The sequence below is a fragment of the Quercus lobata genome, chromosome 12 (assembly GCF_001633185.2).
Source record: "Quercus lobata isolate SW786 chromosome 12, ValleyOak3.0 Primary Assembly, whole genome shotgun sequence".
Classification (NCBI taxonomy): domain Eukaryota; kingdom Viridiplantae; phylum Streptophyta; class Magnoliopsida; order Fagales; family Fagaceae; genus Quercus; species Quercus lobata.
In genome coordinates, this window is record NC_044915.1 from 7,944,656 (window position 1) to 7,965,184 (window position 20,529).

The window sequence follows — 20,529 nt, forward strand, 5'->3', positions numbered from 1 at the left end:
TGCCAATAACTAATTTTCCCTCCAATTTCAAATACTACAACAGCTTGGCACATGTGGATATAGTTACACATGTGAAATGAACTCTCAGGCTTTCCTTTCCTTGTGCCATGTCACCATGCCACTCTCTTGGGTTGCTTCATCATCATCCTTGTAATGCATTAGGCTCCTGTATCAAAATCAGAATTTCAGATTTGAGTTTGGATTGAGGCGTGAATTCCCTTACGAGAATCTCTCTCTCTAGAAAATGAAAGTATTAATCTTCTTGCATCAAAAGGTATCAGAGCTTGGGATTTTGATCCTTGTTCTTTGAGTTGTAGGGTAAATCATCTCCCTCAGATTTCAGTCACAGCAGCAAGGTTTTTTTTGTTTCTCTACAAAATTTTTTTCCAGTCCATTTATTTAAGCTCAAGTGTCAAGATTTTGACCTAAACCACGTAAATTTCATTTCTCCTCTCATATGCCTCAATCCTCTAGAAATCCCAGCCAAACACCATAGTTTCCAAGTCTGCTATAGCAGAATTCTCGGATCTGCAAAATCTACTACTCCATTCTTTCATATTCTCCATTTCAAGAAATCCCTTATCCTTCACTCCCTTGCCTAGTAGACTACTGCTACAGAACAGCACGCCTGTAATGTTATTGTAATTTCTTTCCTTTTCAAGTCCTTGGGGTAGCAGTTTTGACTGGAGATCATACAACATGGATGTTTTGTGCCCTCCTATAATTCTGCAAACGTGTAATATGCTAAATAAATCTCTTACCTAATAACAAATAAGTTATTTTACAAAGACATTATCTTTCAGGAACTGTAAATAAACTCCTTTAACCATGCATTGTAGTTGCTTTTAATAATAACTGCATTGTATTTTTCATTATTAACTTATTTTCTGGTTTTTCAGGTGATCCAATTGGATACTTTTCAGCCCCCCTGAAGCAGATAGTAGAAAACATCCAAAACAGTTCATATTCACATGATTATCAGAGCAAATTGACCTGGATAGAATTATCCTCGATAGAATCTGTGGTGATTTTTTTTTTCACATTTGCTTGTCTATTATGTATCTTGGAAGGTTGAATATATTATTGTTCGCCCCTTATAGTTAGATATTAAATTTTTAATTAGAAAATTCAATTCTTACATTAACACTATTCATGCAGAATATGATTCAGAGTGATAAAAATAAAAGCTCATGTGGGAGAATAAGATGTGCTGTAGTTATGTCACCCAGACCTGAAGTTGAGAGCAGAAATCAACCTGTCTGTGCTGAGAGAAAATCTGGACATATTCAGATTAGTCCTAGCAAAGAAGGGCCTTGGACTACTGTGAGGCTAAACTATGCAGCACCTGCTGCTTGTTGGCGGTTAGGCAATGACGTTGTTGCCAGTGAAGTAAGTGTCAAGGATGGGAACAGATATGTGAATATCAGGTCTCTGGTTTCAGTACATAACAATACAGATTTTATACTTGATTTGTGCCTTGTATCCAAAGCTTCCACAGAGAACGTGAGACTACAAGATGGTGCAAGTAATTCTAAAGGGTTACAAATTGATGGTAGAAATGTTAAAACAGACGAGTTTTTTGAAACTGAAAAGTGTGACCCAACCATTGGCTGGGTTGGCTGCTCGGTTCAATCAAGCCCAGATGTTTCCAAAGGTGGAAGCCCCCATAAGGTGAGTTATTAATAAAAAATGTTTCCCAAGTGCCTTGGAACCGTTACCATGTGGGATTCCTCAACCCCCCCTCCTCTTCATTCAACTCTTTTTCTTTACCACATGATGGATGTATCACTAATGCAAAATATAGTCACCTTTAAACTCCAGTTTAGGTGGGTACAAGGGCTGGTGTCATCTATACTGCTTAAGTTGTTATTTTTATTTCTTCTCTTCTTCAGTTCCATAACCCATTAGTTTTTCTTGAATAATATGGATTCTTTTTTTGTTTTTGTTTTTTTTTTTTTTTTTTTTTTTTTCTCTTTTATTGATGCTGCTAATTGAAAAAAAAAAATTCAAGTTTTCCCCCTTTTTTCTTTTGTTGTCTTGTGACCAAGTTCATTAAATAATTTAGTGTGATATAGATTATTCTATAATTCATTTTTTTCATTCGAGTTGTACAATATTAGAGATTAGGTTAGGAGAGATTAAAGGATAAGAGATTGAAGAGAGGGGGGGGGGGGGGAGGGAGATGTTTAAGAACAGGTTTGTGGCTATGTTAGTTCGTCCCTTGCCTTAGCAGATATTTATATTAAAGAAGTATAGAATGATTACAAAAATATCCTTACACTTATACAAAATAAAAAGCTAATATAAGCAAGATAGAACATGAAGATCAAACACGCCAAGCATAAAAGACAATCATTGAAAGCGGGCACAAAATAATGGCTTTGTGAGATATCACCAAACTGAAATCTGATTGATAGTCTATATCCATGTCAACAAATCTTGAATAAAGCAACAGTCAACTTCGATATGTTTGATACACTCCTAGAAAGCAAGATTTTTAGCAATAAATATAGCAGCCTATTGTCATAATACATCTACATGAATAGGAACATCAATGATGCAGGGCGTTTCAAGTATTTGCATCCTAATTCTCTTGTAACTAGTTAGTTATATGATTTCTTAAGCATTTGCCAATAGGATTTAGACACTTGTCAAGCATCTAGAAGGCTACCAATGCCGAACAACTAGTATAAGTACCAGATTGTAGTTACTTTTTGATTAGTCTTTGAATGCAATTACATAGATTAGCCTAGTGCAATTTTCTAGAGATGGATTTCTCTAAGGAAGGTTTTTTCATACCTTGTTCCTTGTTCTAAGCAACTCGCATTTCCTTTAATCAATTCTAAACCTAAACAGAAGCCCCCTTAAAATCCCTGCATCAATCAATACCCAAGTCATGAGGGAGGGACTCGAAAGCAATATGAGTGATAGCTCTATCCTCAGCTTTAGAATTAGAGCTGGCAACAACATTTTGCTTTTTACTACTTTAGGTGACGAGATTGCTTCTAACAAAGGTAATGATGACCTACCACTTGTCCCAAAAGTTTAAGTTGATAAAAAATAGTGATTTTCACTTAAAGTAATAACCCCATCCCAACTATGTAGATATTGTCCACTTTGAGGCCCATACCTCTCACGGTTTTGTTCTCCCCCCAATGCACACAACAATGAGAGAAAAGGTTTCTACACATTGAAGGGAGATCACTCCTTATAAGCACATCCCTAAGTTTTTCCAAGGTGATGTGGGACTCCAGGATTGCTTCTCCCACTGGTCCTTCGCAATTCACCCCTGTTACGGGCACACACGTAAGGGGAAGCACATGAGGATGTGCTTATAAAGAGTGATCTTCCTTCAATGTGTAGAAGTCTTTTCCCCCACTGCTGTGTGCTTTGGGAGGAGAACAAAATCATGAGGGATGTAGGCTCCAAAATGAACAATATTTACACAGTTGGGGGGTGGGGTCGTTACAAGTGATATTAGTCATCTCCTATCCGGACATGTGGGCCCCACATGAGAGGACGCGTGTGCCCGTAAGAGGGGTGGATTGTGAAGGACCAGTGGGAGAAGCAATCCTAGAGTCCCACACTAAGATGCACAGATGTGGCAAAACGGCTGCCGCACCCGCGTCCGACATGGTGACGCGCGAGCGATGCTGCTGCCTACGCATCGGTGCCGCGTCCTTTTTTTTTCCTAGGCTCACGCCGACTCTATGCAGACTCGGGCCAATTCACGCTGAATCGGGCTAATTCGTGCTGACTCAAGCCATATCGGTCCGTATCGGGTGAAACCGCCGATTCAGGCTAAAATTCAAAGACTTCTCTGGGTCGTATCAGTTCGTAACTCACTGTTCTTCGTCTTCTTCTTCTTCACCGGCCTTAATCCCTTTCTTCTTCTTCTTCTTCTTCTTCTTCTTCTTTGCTTCTTCGTCTTCTTCTTTGCTTCGTCTTCTTGAGTGAGTTCTGTTTTGTTTCTTTTTTTCTTTTCTTTTTTTGAACTGTTCTGTTTCTTTTGATAAGAACAACTTGAAAGCTTAAAAGCTTTATTTGGTTCTTTGTGGCTCTCATGCCTCTCTGACCAAACACGTGAGAGCCACATCTACCCTTTTTTTTTCTTTCTTTCTTTTTTTTTTTTTTTTTTTTTTTTTTTCTTTTTTAATGGGAAGCTACACCTATTTTAATAAGTACCACATATATCCTTTATTTTATTTTTGAGCTGACCAAATACGTGAGTCACTAAGTCAAGTCGTTATTTATTTATTTATTTATTTTTTATGAGAAGCCTCATCTATTTTAATACCTCTGTCAATAATTCAAGTGTCAAAAACTTTATTATTATTATTATTATTATTATTATTATATAAAAAAGCATGCTTAGCAATATATAAAATATATAAATAAAAATATTTTTAATAATTTTTTAATTGCCGTACCTGCACCCTATTTTTTCAAAAATTGCCGAATCCTGCACCCGCACCTTAGTCTGGAAACGCACCCGTGCTTCATAGGTCCCACATCGCCTAGGGAAGCACATGAGAATGTGCTTATAAGAAGTAATCTCCCTTCAATGTGTAGGGGCTTTTCCCTAATCTTGTTAGAATCACTAAAACCTATCACGGACAGAGAACAAAGGGCTTATACAACAATTCTCATCCAAGTTTACCCTTTAGATAATACAATATACGACAAATTGAATTGAAGTGAGGTTGACAGGGAGCATGCATATACTGACTAACCACACCAACAGCATAAGTAATATCAGGACAGATAATAGTAAAATAAATTAACTTCACAACCAGTCATCAACGTCAATAAACAGGTCACCTTGCGCACCATCAAGAGAAGTAAAACCCTATACTTCACAACTAGTTGTAAACATTGACCAACATCAGTAAACAAGTCACCCTGCTAACCATCAGGGAAAATGAAACCCTATTCTAGAAAATCCAAAATAAGTACAAAAAAATAAATTAATAAAATTTAATAATAATAAAAAATTCTTCCAATAACCATGGACAATGTCCCACATTACTATTCTACCTGTTCAAGGTCCCTGCTTGGTTCAGGTTACTGGAGGCCTCCCCCCCTCACCCCAAAAAATCTCTCTTAACTGCTTAGCTTTTGGATTGAATGTCACCAACATGGTGGACCTTGATTTGACTGGGTGTCAATAACACGACTTTGTAATTCCTTATCATATAGTGCGCAATCATAATGTTTAATCATTGCAAATGTGCATTGGAACAATGAATGCATAACAATGTAATGAACTGTTTCTATTTATATATATATATATATATATATTCCAGCTTTACATTGTTAGAAAAAAAAAATGACATAATTCAGATGTTAAAGATCTTTTATAGGCCAAGTTCAATGACTGATTTTGGAGCTGTGAGCTTGTGTCTAAACACCATTGATTTTGCAGGAAATTTCTGAGGTTGAGTTACCAATGGGTTGGGAATGGATTGATGATTGGCATTTGGACAAGACATCTACCAATGATGCTGATGGTTGGGTTTATGGTCCAGATGTTCAAAGGCTAAAATGGCCCGATTCTTTTGATCCTTCAAAGTTTGTGAACCACGCAAGGCAAAGGAGATGGATCAGGAGTAGAAAACAAATAATACGTGAATTAAAGGACATTTCTGTAGGACTACTGAAACCTGGAGACACTGTGCCCCTTCCTCTGTCTGGTTTGTCACAATCTGGAATGTATGTCTTGCAATTAAGACCTTATAGTTCCATTAATCCTAGTGAATATACTTGGAGTTCTGTAGTGGATAGGCCTGGTCAAATGGATTCTGGTAAGCCAAATGTATGTTCTGAACTATGTGTATCAACCCTTATCGAGTCTGAGGAGCTGTTATACTGCACCCGGATAAGTGGAACTTCATCAAGTGGTTCACATAAATTGTGGTTCTGCTTGAGCATACAATCAACAGAGATTGCTAAAGACATCAATTGTGATCCTATTCAGGACTGGACTCTTGTCGTCAAGTCTCCACTGTCTATTACGAATTTTCTTCCCCTTACAGCTGAATATTCTGTTCTTGAGATGCAACCAAGTGGTCATTTTGTTGACTGTTCTAGAGGAATATTTGGTCCAGGAAAAACTGAAAAGGTTTACAGTGCTGACATAAGAAATCCCTTGTTCTTCTCACTACTTCCGCAAAGAGGATGGCTTCCTATGCATGTAAGAGTTATATTCTTGTACCTTTTCTGCTGGAATGTTTTCTTTCTTCAGATATAGTAGTCACGTTTGACCCTTTAATTTTTTTTGGTTGTTATAGGAAGCTGTTCCTTTATCTGATCCTCATCGAATTCCATCTAAAACATTAAGTTTGAGAAGTTCAATATCTGGAAGGTTCCAATATCTGCTTCACACTTTATCTCACACTTTTTTTTATTGTTTAATCTTTTCCTTATTAAGTTCTGTGTATTGTTTAACTTTTCCCTATATATTGAAGTCTTTTCTTTTCTTTTTCTTTTTCTTTTTCTTTTTCTTTTTCTTTTTTCTATTGTGCTCCTAAATAATGACGTATTCAGGATTGTTCAAGTCATTCTTGAGAAGAATTATGATCAAGAACAGCCATTGCTGGCAAAGATCGTTAGAGTCCATGCTCCTTATTGGTTTGAAGTTGCTAGATGTCCCCCACTTACATTTAGGCTCCTAGATTTGTCAGGGAAGAAAGATACAAGGATTGGTCTTCATTTTCTGTCTAAGAAGAAAAACGAAGTATTATTGGAGGAGATAACTGAAGAAGAAATAATTGAAGGTTGCACATTAGCTTCTGCTTTGAATTTTAATATGTTGGGTCTCGCAGTGTCAATTTCTCAATCTGGCCAAGAACATTTTGGACCTGTTGAAGATCTTTCTCCTCTTGGTGACATGGTATTTTCAATATCAATCCTATTTGATGTCATCATATTTTCAAGCAAAGATAGAATGTTTATTAAGAACAAATTTTCTTTTGTCTTTAGGATGGATCATTAAATCTCTATGCTTATGATGCTGATGGCAACTGTATACAGCTTTTTATCTCTACAAAACCATGCGCTTATCAATCTGTTCCTACAAAGGTAGTTAAGAAGTTGGGAGCTTCATATAAATCGTGTTAAGTTATATAGTTTCTGACTCGTTATCCTGTTCTTAGGTAATTTCTGTCCGACCATTCATGACATTTACAAACAGACTTGGCCAAGACATATTTATTAAGTTTTGCAGTGAAGATGCACCTAAGGTTCTTCGTGCTTCTGATTCAAGAATATCCTTTGTACATCATGAAACAGGTGGTTTAGATAAGCTCCAGGTTAGTAGACTGGTTGCTGTTGCAGTACTGTTAATCTCCTATGCATGTTTCACCACTCATTGGTGTGCCTTTACCTACTTAAAGATTTTTTACTATCAATTTACCTTGAAATGTCACACCCTTTTGAATTTGATATTATTTCAAGTTTTGAATGCTTTCCCATATTGGGATTGTGTTTGGTAAGCATCTTCAGAGTGTATGGCTAGATATTTAATTTGGTTGCTGTGGCAAGACTTCCTTGGTAGAAGTGTGTAATGACTCCCATGATAAGTGGGTATGTCGGTTAGATTTAGAGTTTAGTAGTCCAAATGAGGAAAGTTTTGTACTCCTATCAAAGGGATTTTGATGAATAAAATTTCTATTGAAATTGTCTCCATGGTCTGGTGCCGACTCTGGCCAACCCTAGGTGTTGACTCCTAGTGGTTTTCTCATGCTGCGTGCTAACTCCAAGAAAGCCTAGGCTTTGACCTTTTGGTTATTTATCTTTAATTTTCCTGTTATTTAGTTTTTCTGTTGCAAAATTTTGGTTCATCCTGCGTAAAATCTGGTATAAGAGCAAAATCCAGTCCATAGAGTGGTTAGAGAAGCAATATCCACTTTGGAAGCCTAAGGTTAAGGCAAAGTCCAAGAAGAAGTATCCATGGTAGTTAATTATGTTTTTATATTTTCTTTTATGTTTTATTTTATTATTATATTTTTTCAATAGGTAATATTTTATGTTTTATTGGTTATTCTAGAGTCAAGGATATTTTAGTAATTCTGTAATTGTTGGGTACAGACCATAGTTGTGGGCCCTTAGGTTTTATTTTATTAATTTATAAATCTTATTTAGTTTATGGGTATTTAATATTTATGTGTGGGCTTTGGTTTAATTCAATTAGGGTTTGGTTTACTAGTGAAAGTAGGAGTCCTAGTTCTATTAGAAGTTGAGATTTTGGGTCTATACAAGTGTGTGATTGTATTCAAAAAAGGAGTTGATCAATAAAATATTTAGTGATTTCTAGCATTGAGGCATGTTGGCATTATTGCATTTCCTTTCTTTTCTCTCACTCTATTTCTTTCTTTTTGATATTCTGTCACCATTCACAGATACCGTGCATGCACATGTTCATGCTACTGTTCATCTACACTGTTCACGGTATTCACAGATTGTGGGGAAATTTGATTTCCATTTTTTTTTCCCTCTTTTCAACCCTAAATCATGTTTTTTTTCTTCCCGACTGAATCCTATTTATTCTTCAACCCTAAACACCATTTTAAAAAGTTCTAGACCCTTGATCCCCAAATCCTCCTAAACCTTAACCCACCACATGCACATGTAGACGAATTCCCTAATATATCCTATGTCAACTCAAAAAGCTGTCAAACAAGATTCACTGAGAAGGGAAATAAAAGAAATCAAAAGAAAACAAGAGTTAGATTAAACTAATAAAATTTGATAAAAAGTTGCATGGCTATTGCTGTTATGAGATGTTATAAGTTTGTTCTTCTAATCTTGAGGAAGACCCCTTCCCATTTAAATTGCCAATCCTTTTAAAGTTAGGTGTGAAACATGTGGCATTTATCTGATTGTTTTGTAGTTTACATGAATTTTCTGGGACCATTGGATTTTTTAAATGCTATGTGTCTCAATTCTTGCTCAAAATTGGAGGGAATCAGAGAATTTTAATGGTCGGGCAGCTTCTCCCATCCTTCTGTATTATGGAAAATACACCGTTGTTTGAAATTCCATTTTTTATGTATGAAATCACTAACTTTTATGTGCATAGAATATCCCTCCCATTCATGATTATTATATCTTTAATGATCTTAAGGTAATCATTGTAAATTAATTTGGTCAAGTTTTCATAACATACGTCAGGTCCGATTAGAAGATACCAATTGGTCATTTCCTGTACAAATTGTAAAAGAGGATACCATATTCCTGGTTTTGAGGGGGCCCAACGGTGATCGAAGATTTTTGCGAACAGAAATTCGAGGTTATGAAGAAGGATCACGTTTTATCGTTGTATTCCGTCTTGGATCGGCCAATGGTCCTATCAGGTGCGTTTCCTTCAAGCTTAGTTACGTACTTAGCAAAATAAAAATCCATGTTAGGAATCTACCAGTGCTTCTACACACACACATTCAGTGATTCACATGCAAAAGATTTTCTTAAACAGAATTGAGAACAGATCACTTGGTCAAACAATCAGCATTCGCCAGTCTGGATTTGGTGAAGATGCCTGGATTCAGTTGCAACCTCTTTCAACCACCAATTTCTCTTGGGAGGATCCCTATGGCCAAAAATTCATAGATGCTAAAGTTGCTGGTAATGATAGCAATAGTGTCTGGAAACTCAATTTGGAAAGGAATGGATTAATTTCTGCAGAGGAGCAGGAACTAGGATTGTGTTTCCTAGTTGTTGAAATGGATGATATCACGGTTGCTAGGTTCATGGATGGCAAGACACCAGGGTCAAGTTCACATGAAGAGATTACAAGCCCAACAGTGACTGGAATCCATGGAAATTCTCAAATACAGAGCATGGTGCAGAACAATGCTGCACCTGTGGAGCTCATAATTGAGTTGGGAGTTGTTGGGGTTTCTGTTGTTGACCAAAGACCAAAAGAGATTTCCTACTTGTACTTGGAGCGAGTTTCCATTTCATATTCAACTGGCTATGATGGTGGGACAACTAGCAGGTAAGAGCATTTTATGTATGTTTTAGTCCTTTTTCTCATAACCCTAGGCACAGAAAAAAGTCATGGCTTCTACTTCCCTGTAGTCACAATGAGCTTATGAGTTTTCTCATCATGATTGAACTAATAGTCTCCTGTACTTCTACAAGATATGCAATTTAGGGTTATTGATTTTTCTGCTTTCTTTTTATCTCCTATTGGGTGATAGAAGACCGTTTGACTGCAAAACTTTGGATAGTTCCTTTGTCCGGTGGGAAACAGTCCACCCATTGCTAAGAAGTTTTTTTTTTTCATTTCTTAATAGTTTTTGCAGATGATTTAGATAAAATTGTGCTGATTCAATTGACACTAGTACATTTGGTTGTTTTGTGGGAGAACAAGATAAGGGTGCAATGTTTCATGAAGTTGCAAATGTTATCCCTGTTTCCCGTCTTAGATTGACTGTTACTAGTCCTGTGTTCTTTTTATTGTGGGTGAATATCATCAAGGCAACATTGTAACTTCTTTTTTCTTTTGAAGTGGCCCCAAGGAAGGGGGAGAGGAGGTGGGGAGGAAAGAGTGGGACAATGACCATTGGACTTAGAGCATTGGTGTCATTGGAGTTCACCTGTGGTTTTTTTTTTTTTTTTTTTTTCTCTTTATAATTAGTATATTCTTTAATAATGATAATATATCACCTATTGCAAAAGCTTTATATTTTTTTTGAATATATTTTATAACTTTTTAAATGGGAGGTAAAGTGGAAACAGGGTTTGAACCCAAATCACTTGCTCTACTTTCATGATAAATCCCCACTTGTCCTAAAAGTCTAGTTAGGAAATGATAAATTTAATCTTTTAACCATTATTTTTTTTGATAAGTAATCTTTTAACCATTATTATAACCAAATAGAAACTTGATGGGTCTCTTTTCCTTTTTGATGTCTTTGGATGGAGGTAGACCGTCAAATATGTCTTGATTTGATATGTGTGTGAGCCTGTGTTTGTGTCTACCGTTATACACCCTCCGTCCCACTTTGTTTGTCCTGTTTGAAAAGTCAAACTTTTTAAGGGAACATCATTTATTGTCTTGTCTACCTTTTAAAAATGTATAAGTTTCCAAAAATACCCTTAAATAAATTTATCAAAAAATTGAATTAGTAAATTAATAGGGATATAATAGGAACATTAGTAAATTAATGACTTTTATTTTTAGAAACATGACAATGTTTTGAGACATCCCAAAATGGAATAGAGGACAAACAAAGTGGGACGGAGGGAGTAGATAACAACAAGCCAATCCTTCTTGCGAAATGAGAGAATTCCTAGCTTTTAAAAATTGTGAATTTAATCATTTAACCATTATTCTCCATTCCTTCTTCGGTGTGGGCTCAAACTGCCCCTTAATAAATGGGCCCAACATGCATATTTTGTTACTTTTTAAGTTGAAGGTAGAGTCGAAGCAGGGTTCAAATTCAGGTCTGGTTCAATGATAAATTATCACTTGTTCTAAGAGTCTATGATGTTATAAAATGGTGAATTTAATCATTTAACCATTATCTAACCAAATAGAAACTTATTGGGTCTCTTTTTTTTTTTTCTTTTTTTTTTCTTTTCCTGGGTGGTAGATCTTCAAATATGTGTCTTGATTACATGAGAGCCTGTGTTTGTGTATAAACGGTCATAGATAACAATGAGAAAATCCTTTTGAGTGAAATGAGAGAATTCTCTCTGTTATTGTTCACTGTGCAATTTCATCTCTTAATTGCGTTACATTAATTTTATTATGATGCTTCATCTCTACAACTTCTGTGTCTTTTGTTTATGCTAGGTTCAAACTGATACTGGGTCATCTGCAGCTGGATAACCAGCTGCCTCTAACTCTAATGCCAGTGCTCTTGGCTCCTGATCAGACATCTGATGTGAATCATCCGGTGTTCAAGATGACTATTACAATTCGCAATGAAAATAGCGATGGCGTACTGGTCTTCCCATATGTATATATTCGGGTATGCTTCATCAAATAGAATGCTTGGGGTGTAGTTTACTACATTGTATACATGAGAAAGTATATGTTCATCATCTCATCATCACCCATGTTGACATAATAGGTAACTGAGACTTGTTGGAGGCTGAATATTCATGAACCAATTATTTGGGCATTGGTGGATTTCTACGATAATCTTCAGCTAGATCGCATTCCCCAAAGTTCAAGTGTCGCTGAAGTTGATCCTGAGATACGTATTGAGTAAGAAATATGGCTTTCTTCCCACCAGTTGAATTGTAAAGTATGAAAAATTAGGGTTAAGAGAGAAGAAAAGAGGGAGAGGAGAATAGAGAGACAGATATAAAAGAAAGAAAGAAAGTTTTAGGGAATAATCAATCAAGCCGATACCCTAGAACATATTTATATTAGAATGATATGGCAAGATTACAAGAATACCCTAACACTAATATAAAATAACAAGTGAATTGAAAAAAATAACAACAGCAACTCTAATATCACCATCATCTACCAAAAGTGCAGTTTCAATTTGATTGCCCAAAAGATCATCTTGATATGCAATTTGGTCAGACCTGTTGGCTGAGTGATGTGCAAGATTTTGTATCGTTTGCCAAAATATCCAGCTACTGCTGCAGTCTCCATGATTTTTTATTTTATCATGTTTTTGTTTCATGTATTCTCCTACCAAGTGCCAGATAATTTGCATCATTGACTATCTAGGACATGGAAATTAGAAAAGAACTAAAGTTGTCAATATTATGTCAGTACATGCATGTGAATGGTCTTGATAACAATTTTGCAATCCCCCTCCCCCCCATACCAGTCTTTTAACCTATGGTAATTTATAGTTTCTTATTTATAAAAAAGTTGAATATAAAAAAATGATTGAATAACAATTTCTTATGATGTAAGTAGTAGGTTTCTTGCTAAATTTTTTCTCTACTACTGAAAAAATAATATTTTGTGATTAGAGTTGGAGATCTTATGATTCCCCTCCTCCCCCCCCCCCCCCCCCTCTTTTTTTTCAGCCTAATAGATGTTTCAGAATTAAGGCTGAAGTTGTCACTTGAGACAGCACCAGTTCAGAGACCAAAAGGGGTTCTAGGTGTGTGGAGTCCCATCTTGTCAGCTGTTGGAAATGCATTCAAGATTCAGGTCAGGTGGCTGACTTATCTGGGAAAACAGATTGCTTCCATATTGCATATTCTAATTCCTCTATGTTATTTATAATGGGAAGTATGAGATGTTACCAAAATTTGATTTCCTTTTCTTTTCCTGGATGGAGTTGATTTATTTTAATAAAATAATATGCAAATGGTTTAGATAATACTGTGTGGTGCGCATTACATGCATTTTGGCCATGATGACCTAAATTTCATTTCCCTTTCTTGGATGGAGATGTTCCGTTTGAACAAAGATAGATGAAAAAGTTGTAGATAATACTCTTTTAGATTTTGGTGTTCATTACATGCATTTTGGCCAAAATTAGACTTTACCTCCTGAACAATTGCTATAAGCAGAAGCACTTTCCTTATGGCAGTTTTGTGGACCCTAGTATTCTGTTCTGCCCACATCATTCCAACTTCCAGAGAGTATTAATCCAACAAAGAATTAAATCTTTTTCCAGATTTCTTTTGCATGCAATTGGAAATATGATTCTGCTCTCTGTTACAGCTCTGCAAATAGATACATTATGTTTAGCTTGTGAATCCCACTGCTGTCTTTCAAATATATTTTATTTCTGATAATTCACCAATTGTCTCAAGTGCTTAAGCTGTTAAGCTTTTAGGAAATGGTGGATTTAATCATTTAATCATAATTCTAACACTCCCTCTCACGTGTGGGCCCAAACTCCCTCTTAATAAGTGTTTGTTTGGAAACAACTTATTTAAATTTTTGCTTAAAGTACTATAGATAAAAGGTAAAAGTTTAATAAAATAAGTAGGTTACTCATTTGAGACCTGCAAATAGTAGGAAAAATAAGCAATAAGTTGGATTATAAGTGCATCCCATACGGGCACTAAGTGAGGCCCAACATGTGAGCTTTTAACATTTTAAATGGGTGGTAAAGTGGAGAGAGGGATTGAACTTATTAAATTACCCATTGTCCCAAAAATTTAAGCTATTAAGAAATGATGAATTTAATCACTTAACCATAATTCTAACACTCCCCCTCATGTGTGGGCCTAAACTTCCCCTTAATAAGAGAAGGCCCAACACGTGAGATTTTTAACGTTTTAAATGAGAAGTAGAGTAAAGTCAGAAATTGAACTCAAGATCTCCCCTCATGTGTGAGATCAAACTCCCTTTTAATAGGTGAGGCCTAATACATGAGATTTTAAATGAGAGGTAGAGTGGAATGAGGTAGGGATCGAATTAAGGACCTCATGCTCTGATACCAAGTTAAATTATTGATTTTCCCAAAAGTTTTAGCTATCAGGAAATGGTGAATTTAATCACGTAATCATAGTTCTAACAGAACTCAAGAACTCCTACTCTAATACCATGATACCAAATTAAATTACCAATTCTTCCAAAAGTTAAGCTATTAGGAAATTGTGAATTTAATCATTTAACCATAATTTTTACATTTTTCAACAAGAAGCAATGTAATGACACATCGGGAGTGGCTTAGAGAACCTGCTGAATGAACCAAATTTACTTGTGGAAGCCTTCACCCAATTGCATCCTGAGCAGTGTTGTGGCAAAGTGCCACTCGCCTAAGTGCTAAAGGCGAGCACCTTGGGAAAAGTTCGTGATGCTTGAAGCAATTGCCCCTCTAAAAGTTCCTAAATTTTAGTGATGGACTAAATAAATAATTTAGTGAAATGGTTTGTTAGGCTTCAGTAAAGGGATAATTTTTCTATTTACAAGAAGGGAGTCTATAGAATCAATAAAATTAGGTTGTGTGGTGGGTCCTACCAAGCCAACAAAAAGGCAAAAAAGGTCAGACGTAATAAAAGAAGGCAGATCACATGTGACGTGTTTATTGGACCAGCTTCTATCTATTATTGTACAAACTCGCTTAATTAATTTTCATAATAACATTCATAGATTGAGTTCATAATATGTATATTAACCATTTTATCTACAACAACAACGATAAAGCTTTAGTCTCAAAATTTTCGGGGTTTGCTAGGGATCCTCAACAAGATTTGTCAAGGTCAATCACATATATTCTTATCCTCTATTGTATTCTATCCAAAATCATTGTCTCTATTATTTCCTTAATTAACATGTCCTTTTTAAATACTTTTACTAATGTTATTTTTTGGTCTTCCTCTACTCTCTTTTTTCCCCTTATCTTGAATCAACTCAATCTTTCTTACTGGTGCATTAATCGCTCTCCTCTACCCATGAACAAACCATTTCAAGTGACTTGCTCTTATCATTTCATCAATAGGAATTACCCCTATCTTTGAGCTAAGAATTTCTCCATTTCGAATCCTATCTTTCCATTTATTTCCATTATCCCCATCTTAGCATTCTCATTTCAGCTACACTCTACTGTCTATCCAGTAACAATTCCAGCTACCATTTGTAATTGCTGCTGAGACTCTTGGATGTAAGTTAATGGCAAAATTCAATACTCTTCTTTGTGCCTTTTTTTTTATTTTATTTTATTTTATTTTATTTTATTTTATTTTAAGTAGAGGACCTCTGGAAGTATTAATTATTATACTGTGAAGATTTCAGTTCCCATCACCAATGTAACGCTTGATATGGCCTAGCAACCTGCCTGAACTTGAGAATTGGTCCCAAGTAAAATCGATTGGTCCTTGCAACAGGCAAAATCTCTCAAAAGAAGAAATAATATAACTTTGTTAGATTATGGTCAGGATAAGTGATTAAATTATTCATCTACTAACAGTGCGAGCTTTTAGGACAATTAATATAACAAAATTTATTTTCTATTTTCAGAAACAATTTGTCTCCAATACAGGACATATATGTTACCATCTTATAAACCTAGTGGCCTAGTGGTTAGAGGCTTGGGATGAGCTGTAGACCCAGACATTCTAGGTTTGATCCCCCAATGGCACTTCTCTTGGATTGCATGATACATGATTCTAGTGAGTGGGGTCATGTATCCATGGTTTACTCTCCAGGGGCGGGTCCAAAGGGCTCTTCCTTGGTGAGGTTCTATGTCATAAAAAAAATTATTTTCTTCCAGTGTGTGTTTTGCCAATCAAATTCTGTAGTATTTTGTATGGGCACAATAATAATTTGCTCTTATAAAAAAAAAAAAAATTATGCTACATTCTTTTAACATCTCAAGGAGAAAATTTATTATATAAGTGTGAGGTTAAGATACAAGTTATTCCTTTTTAAATTTTATTTATTTATTTATTATTTAATGCTGCAAACTCCATTTTCTGAGTTAATGACTAGAATTGGAGATAACACTGAATGTTGCAATATTTTCCTTAAAGATGTTATTGATATATGGTTACTGGTCCCTATAACATTGGAATTCCTTTATTCCAGGTGCATCTAAGGAGGGTGATGCAGAGAGACAGATTCATGAGGAAAAGTTCCATTGTTCCTGCCATTGGAAACCGAATCTGGAGGGATCTGATCCACAATCCTTTACATTTGATATTTTCAATAGATGTTCTTGGTATGACAAGTTCAACATTGGCTTCTCTTAGTAAAGGATTTGCAGAACTTTCAACAGATGGGCAGTTTCTGCAATTACGTTCAAAGCAGGTAAATTTTTCTCTCTCTTAAGCAGCAAACCTACTAGTGCAATCTAAATCGGAAATCTGATACAGTATGGGATCAGGTCTGGTCAAGGAGAATCACCGGGGTGGGTGATGGAATTATTCAAGGAACTGAAGCTCTTGCACAAGGTGTTGCTTTTGGGGTGTCTGGTGTAGTTACAAAGCCTGTAGAGAGTGCCCGTGAGAATGGTGTCTTGGGCCTTGCTCGTGGGCTTGGACATGCTTTTCTAGGATTTGTTGTACAACCAGTGAGTGGGGCATTAGATTTTTTCTCGTTGACTGTTGAAGGAATTGGTGCAAGTTGTTCCAAATGCTTAGAGGTATTCAGTAGCAAGACCACTTACCAAAGAATCAGAAACCCAAGGGCTATACATGCTGATGGTGTACTTAGAGAGTATTGTGAGAGAGAAGCTACAGGACAGGTACAATTGCCTTTGCTTTTCTGTTAATTTTGTGCTATATTGAATTTCTTGTCATTTGCATGTAACTCGTCAGTAGAGTATGCACCCTGTACACTTTACAACCATAATTAGGCAATAATAAATCAACCTTCTCTATAGATTTTGAAAGTTGAGAGGTGAAATATTGGGCTAACTCTGTGTGACTTAGTGGCTTTGGAGTTCTGAAATTATTATATCTGCAATTCTTTACTCAAAATAACAGCTTGGTTTAGAAACTTAAAAGAGATGTATGCATATAATTTGAATTATTATCTGTTGGTTGATCAATTGTGTTTGTAAGAAATCTGTCAGTAAAATTCTTGATGTTTCTTCATCTCTCTCTCTCTTGTTTCTAGATGATACTGTTCCTTGCAGAAGCAAGTCGGCGTTTTGGTTGTACTGAAATTTTCAAGGAGCCCTCAAAATTTGCTTGGTCTGATTATTATGAAGAGCATTTTATTGTTCCTTACAACAGGATTGTTCTAGTGACCAATAAACGAGTCATGCTGCTACAGGTTAGCAAAGGACTCTTTATCTGTTGATACCTTATTGATTACGTTTGAAGTCAGTTACCAATCATTAAAAATAAATAAATGGACTGAATGATTTATGTATGCTTGATATCCACTCATGCTTTCTCTTTTTCAATTTAGTGTCTAGCTCGAGACAAGTTGGATAAAAAACCTTGCAAGATTATGTGGGACGTTCCATGGGAAGAGCTCATGGCAGTGGAATTGGCAAAGGCAGGATGTAACCAGCCTTCTCACTTGATCCTCCATCTCAAAGATTTTAGGAGATCAGAAAATTTTGTCCGAGTCATCAAGTGTGGAGTTGAAGAATTAGAGGGAAGAGAACCTCAAGCAGTTAGGATCTGTTCAGTAGTGCGTAAGATGTGGAAAGCATATGAGTTTGACAGGAAATTCCTAATTCTAAATGTTAGTCGCAATCATAAACTTTAATTTCTTGTGAAAGAGTCTGTTGATATTCTGAATAGTATTTTCCATTCTCAGGTTCCTTCAAGCCAAAGACATGTGTATTTTGCTTGGAGCGAAGCTGATGGGAGAGAACCACAAACTCCAAACAAATCTATTTTAAAGTTGAGAGGGCTCTCTTCAAATAGTTCTGCATCTGATGAGAGAAGATTTGTTAAACATAGCGTTAACTTTTTGAAGATCTGGAGCAGTGAACAAGAATCAAAAGAGCGCTGCACATTGTGCAAAAAACAGGTTTTCTACTAATTACCTTACTGTACTTATTACCATTCAAGTTTTTTTTTTCCTTCTCCTGGTAAATTATGCAAGGCATTAGAGATTTTACATTTCTGTAATGCTGCAGTCACAATAATGAAACGTCATTTTGTTTTTCAGGTTATGCAAGATGGTGGATTGTGTAGCATTTGGAGACCTGTTTGCCCAGATGGGTAATTGCATAATCTATTTTCTTTTTCCTCATTTGAGTTCATATGAAGTCATTGCACTTTCTTTTCTTTTACAGCGACAATAACTTTTGCAACTTTCTATAAATTACTTGTAGGACCTGTTTAGTTTCTACTGTGCATGTGTTTTATTGTTGGCCACAACCCCAGTTCGGTTTCACTAAAAACCAAATGTTTAGATTTGCATTAAGAGCTTCTTAGAAGTGATAGATTCTATTCTCTTGAAGAGAGCAGATGGAGTATTTGTATAATTTTTTGGTTACTTGTTGTAGAGGAACTTGATTTAGTTCCAGAAGCTTCCTTGACATTGTTGGTTGACTGGAAAAGGACAGAATATTGATAAAATACAGATGACTAGAGTTATAAAGCTAATGTGATAAAAGGGTGGAGGGTAGATCTTATTAGGTTCAATTCCTATTGTTCTTGTACAGTACAACCCAGGAAAAAAATGCCTTTGTAAGTTGTGAGCTTAACTTAGTTCAAATAATTAAAAACATGAATCTAAGATAGGAATCTGAATTCATTTTTCGAGCTTTAGAAAGTATGCTTTTGCAACATCTGATGCTTCTAGTGTGCTCAATATCATACATGAAACTTTAAAATGGCTTTGTTTCCTTCAGGTATGTGTCGATTGGGGACATTGCTCGTGTTGGTAGCCATCCTCCAAATGTTGCTGCTGTTTATCGTAATATTGACAGATTGTTTGCTCTTCCAGTGGGTTATGACCTGGTAAGAAATTTATTGTCAATTACAATAATATGACCAACTTTACTAGCACTATCTTTTGCACTTTCTACCTTTTATGCTTAATGAGGCTATTGCTGCCCAATAGTATTTGAATTGCTAGTTCTCTTCATTCCTAGCTAGCAAGTGAAACATACTATATGTGAGACATCATTTTGTTGATATATAAGACACAATTGAGATTTGAAAAGCGAGACTGGAAACTTGATCATGTATGTTCTTATTGTCCAACTCTGTGTGTGTGTGTGTGTGTGTGTGTGTGTAACCTTTATTTCTTGCTCATCATAAGCTCATTAGAGATTGAGTTTGTTCACCATTATTCTTAAACCATTTTATCACATCACTCTGGGCTGTTACTGAGCAAATATTTGCATATTGTGGTTGATGATTTTATCACTAACATGACTACTAGATCCATAGGCACTCTGGTTCATTAATTTATAAAACAGAGTAAGACTCTTGTTACACGTGCAGGTATGGAGGAACTGCTTAGATGACTACACAACTCAAGTATCAATTTGGCATCCACGGGCTCCAGAGGGATATGTTTCTCCAGGATGCATCGCTGTTGCCAATTTCACACTGCCAGAACCTGATTCAGTGTACTGTGTGGCTGAATCACTTTCTGAGGAGACGGTATTTGAAGAGCAGAAGGTTTGGTCTGCACCAGATTCATACCCATGGGCTTGTCATATATATCAAGTTCAGAGTGATGCGCTTCACTTTGTTGCTCTTAGACAAAAGAAGGAAGAATCTGACTGGAGGCCCATGAGGGTTGTTGATGACCCTCAGCCTCTGCAGCAGTCTTCAGTTGCACAGTGAATATTATCTTCCTATTAGAGTTAGTGCCTTTGGTTTGGGTTGTTTATGAAAGACTATTGCTCAGGATGCATATATTTGATTTGTACAGTGACAGTAGTCTCTCTTGTCCTGATCTTTTTCAAAATTGTATCTTTCATGGTCCGTCCAACATGATAAATAGTTCACCCTCATAAAGATCTCTCATTAGTGTGATATTTGCTTGAGAGAAAAAAAAAAATAAAAGGATAAACATATGAATGCTCACAAAAAACAGCAAAGTGTCACCTTTTTTTTCCACTGGGGAGCCGGTGTTCGGTAGGTTGGTGAATAGTTTATTTCTGAGGGTATCACCATCACGAACTCTTTGTATACAACGATTTTGGTTGAAAGAGAAGATTTTGAGACTGTAAA

The 20,529-nt window shown here is 36.0% G+C and overlaps 1 protein-coding gene across 1 annotated transcript in view; it reads left to right on the forward strand.

Moving 5' to 3' along the window:
* Positions 1-20,529, forward strand: part of LOC115971846 — a 95,093-nt gene extending 74,564 nt beyond the window's left edge. Inside the window, exons 45-64 of the mRNA XM_031091922.1 lie at positions 900-1,024; positions 1,159-1,671; positions 5,426-6,193; positions 6,291-6,364; positions 6,547-6,892; positions 6,982-7,080; positions 7,155-7,310; positions 9,172-9,353; positions 9,473-9,994; positions 11,801-11,978; positions 12,081-12,217; positions 13,003-13,129; positions 16,463-16,684; positions 16,761-17,120; positions 17,495-17,653; positions 17,792-18,073; positions 18,149-18,364; positions 18,506-18,558; positions 19,194-19,302; positions 19,792-20,529. Coding sequence (XP_030947782.1) covers positions 900-1,024; positions 1,159-1,671; positions 5,426-6,193; positions 6,291-6,364; positions 6,547-6,892; positions 6,982-7,080; positions 7,155-7,310; positions 9,172-9,353; positions 9,473-9,994; positions 11,801-11,978; positions 12,081-12,217; positions 13,003-13,129; positions 16,463-16,684; positions 16,761-17,120; positions 17,495-17,653; positions 17,792-18,073; positions 18,149-18,364; positions 18,506-18,558; positions 19,194-19,302; positions 19,792-20,139 — 4,976 coding nt within the window. The 3' untranslated portion in view covers positions 20,140-20,529. The remainder of the gene's footprint in view (positions 1-899; positions 1,025-1,158; positions 1,672-5,425; positions 6,194-6,290; positions 6,365-6,546; positions 6,893-6,981; positions 7,081-7,154; positions 7,311-9,171; positions 9,354-9,472; positions 9,995-11,800; positions 11,979-12,080; positions 12,218-13,002; positions 13,130-16,462; positions 16,685-16,760; positions 17,121-17,494; positions 17,654-17,791; positions 18,074-18,148; positions 18,365-18,505; positions 18,559-19,193; positions 19,303-19,791) is intronic.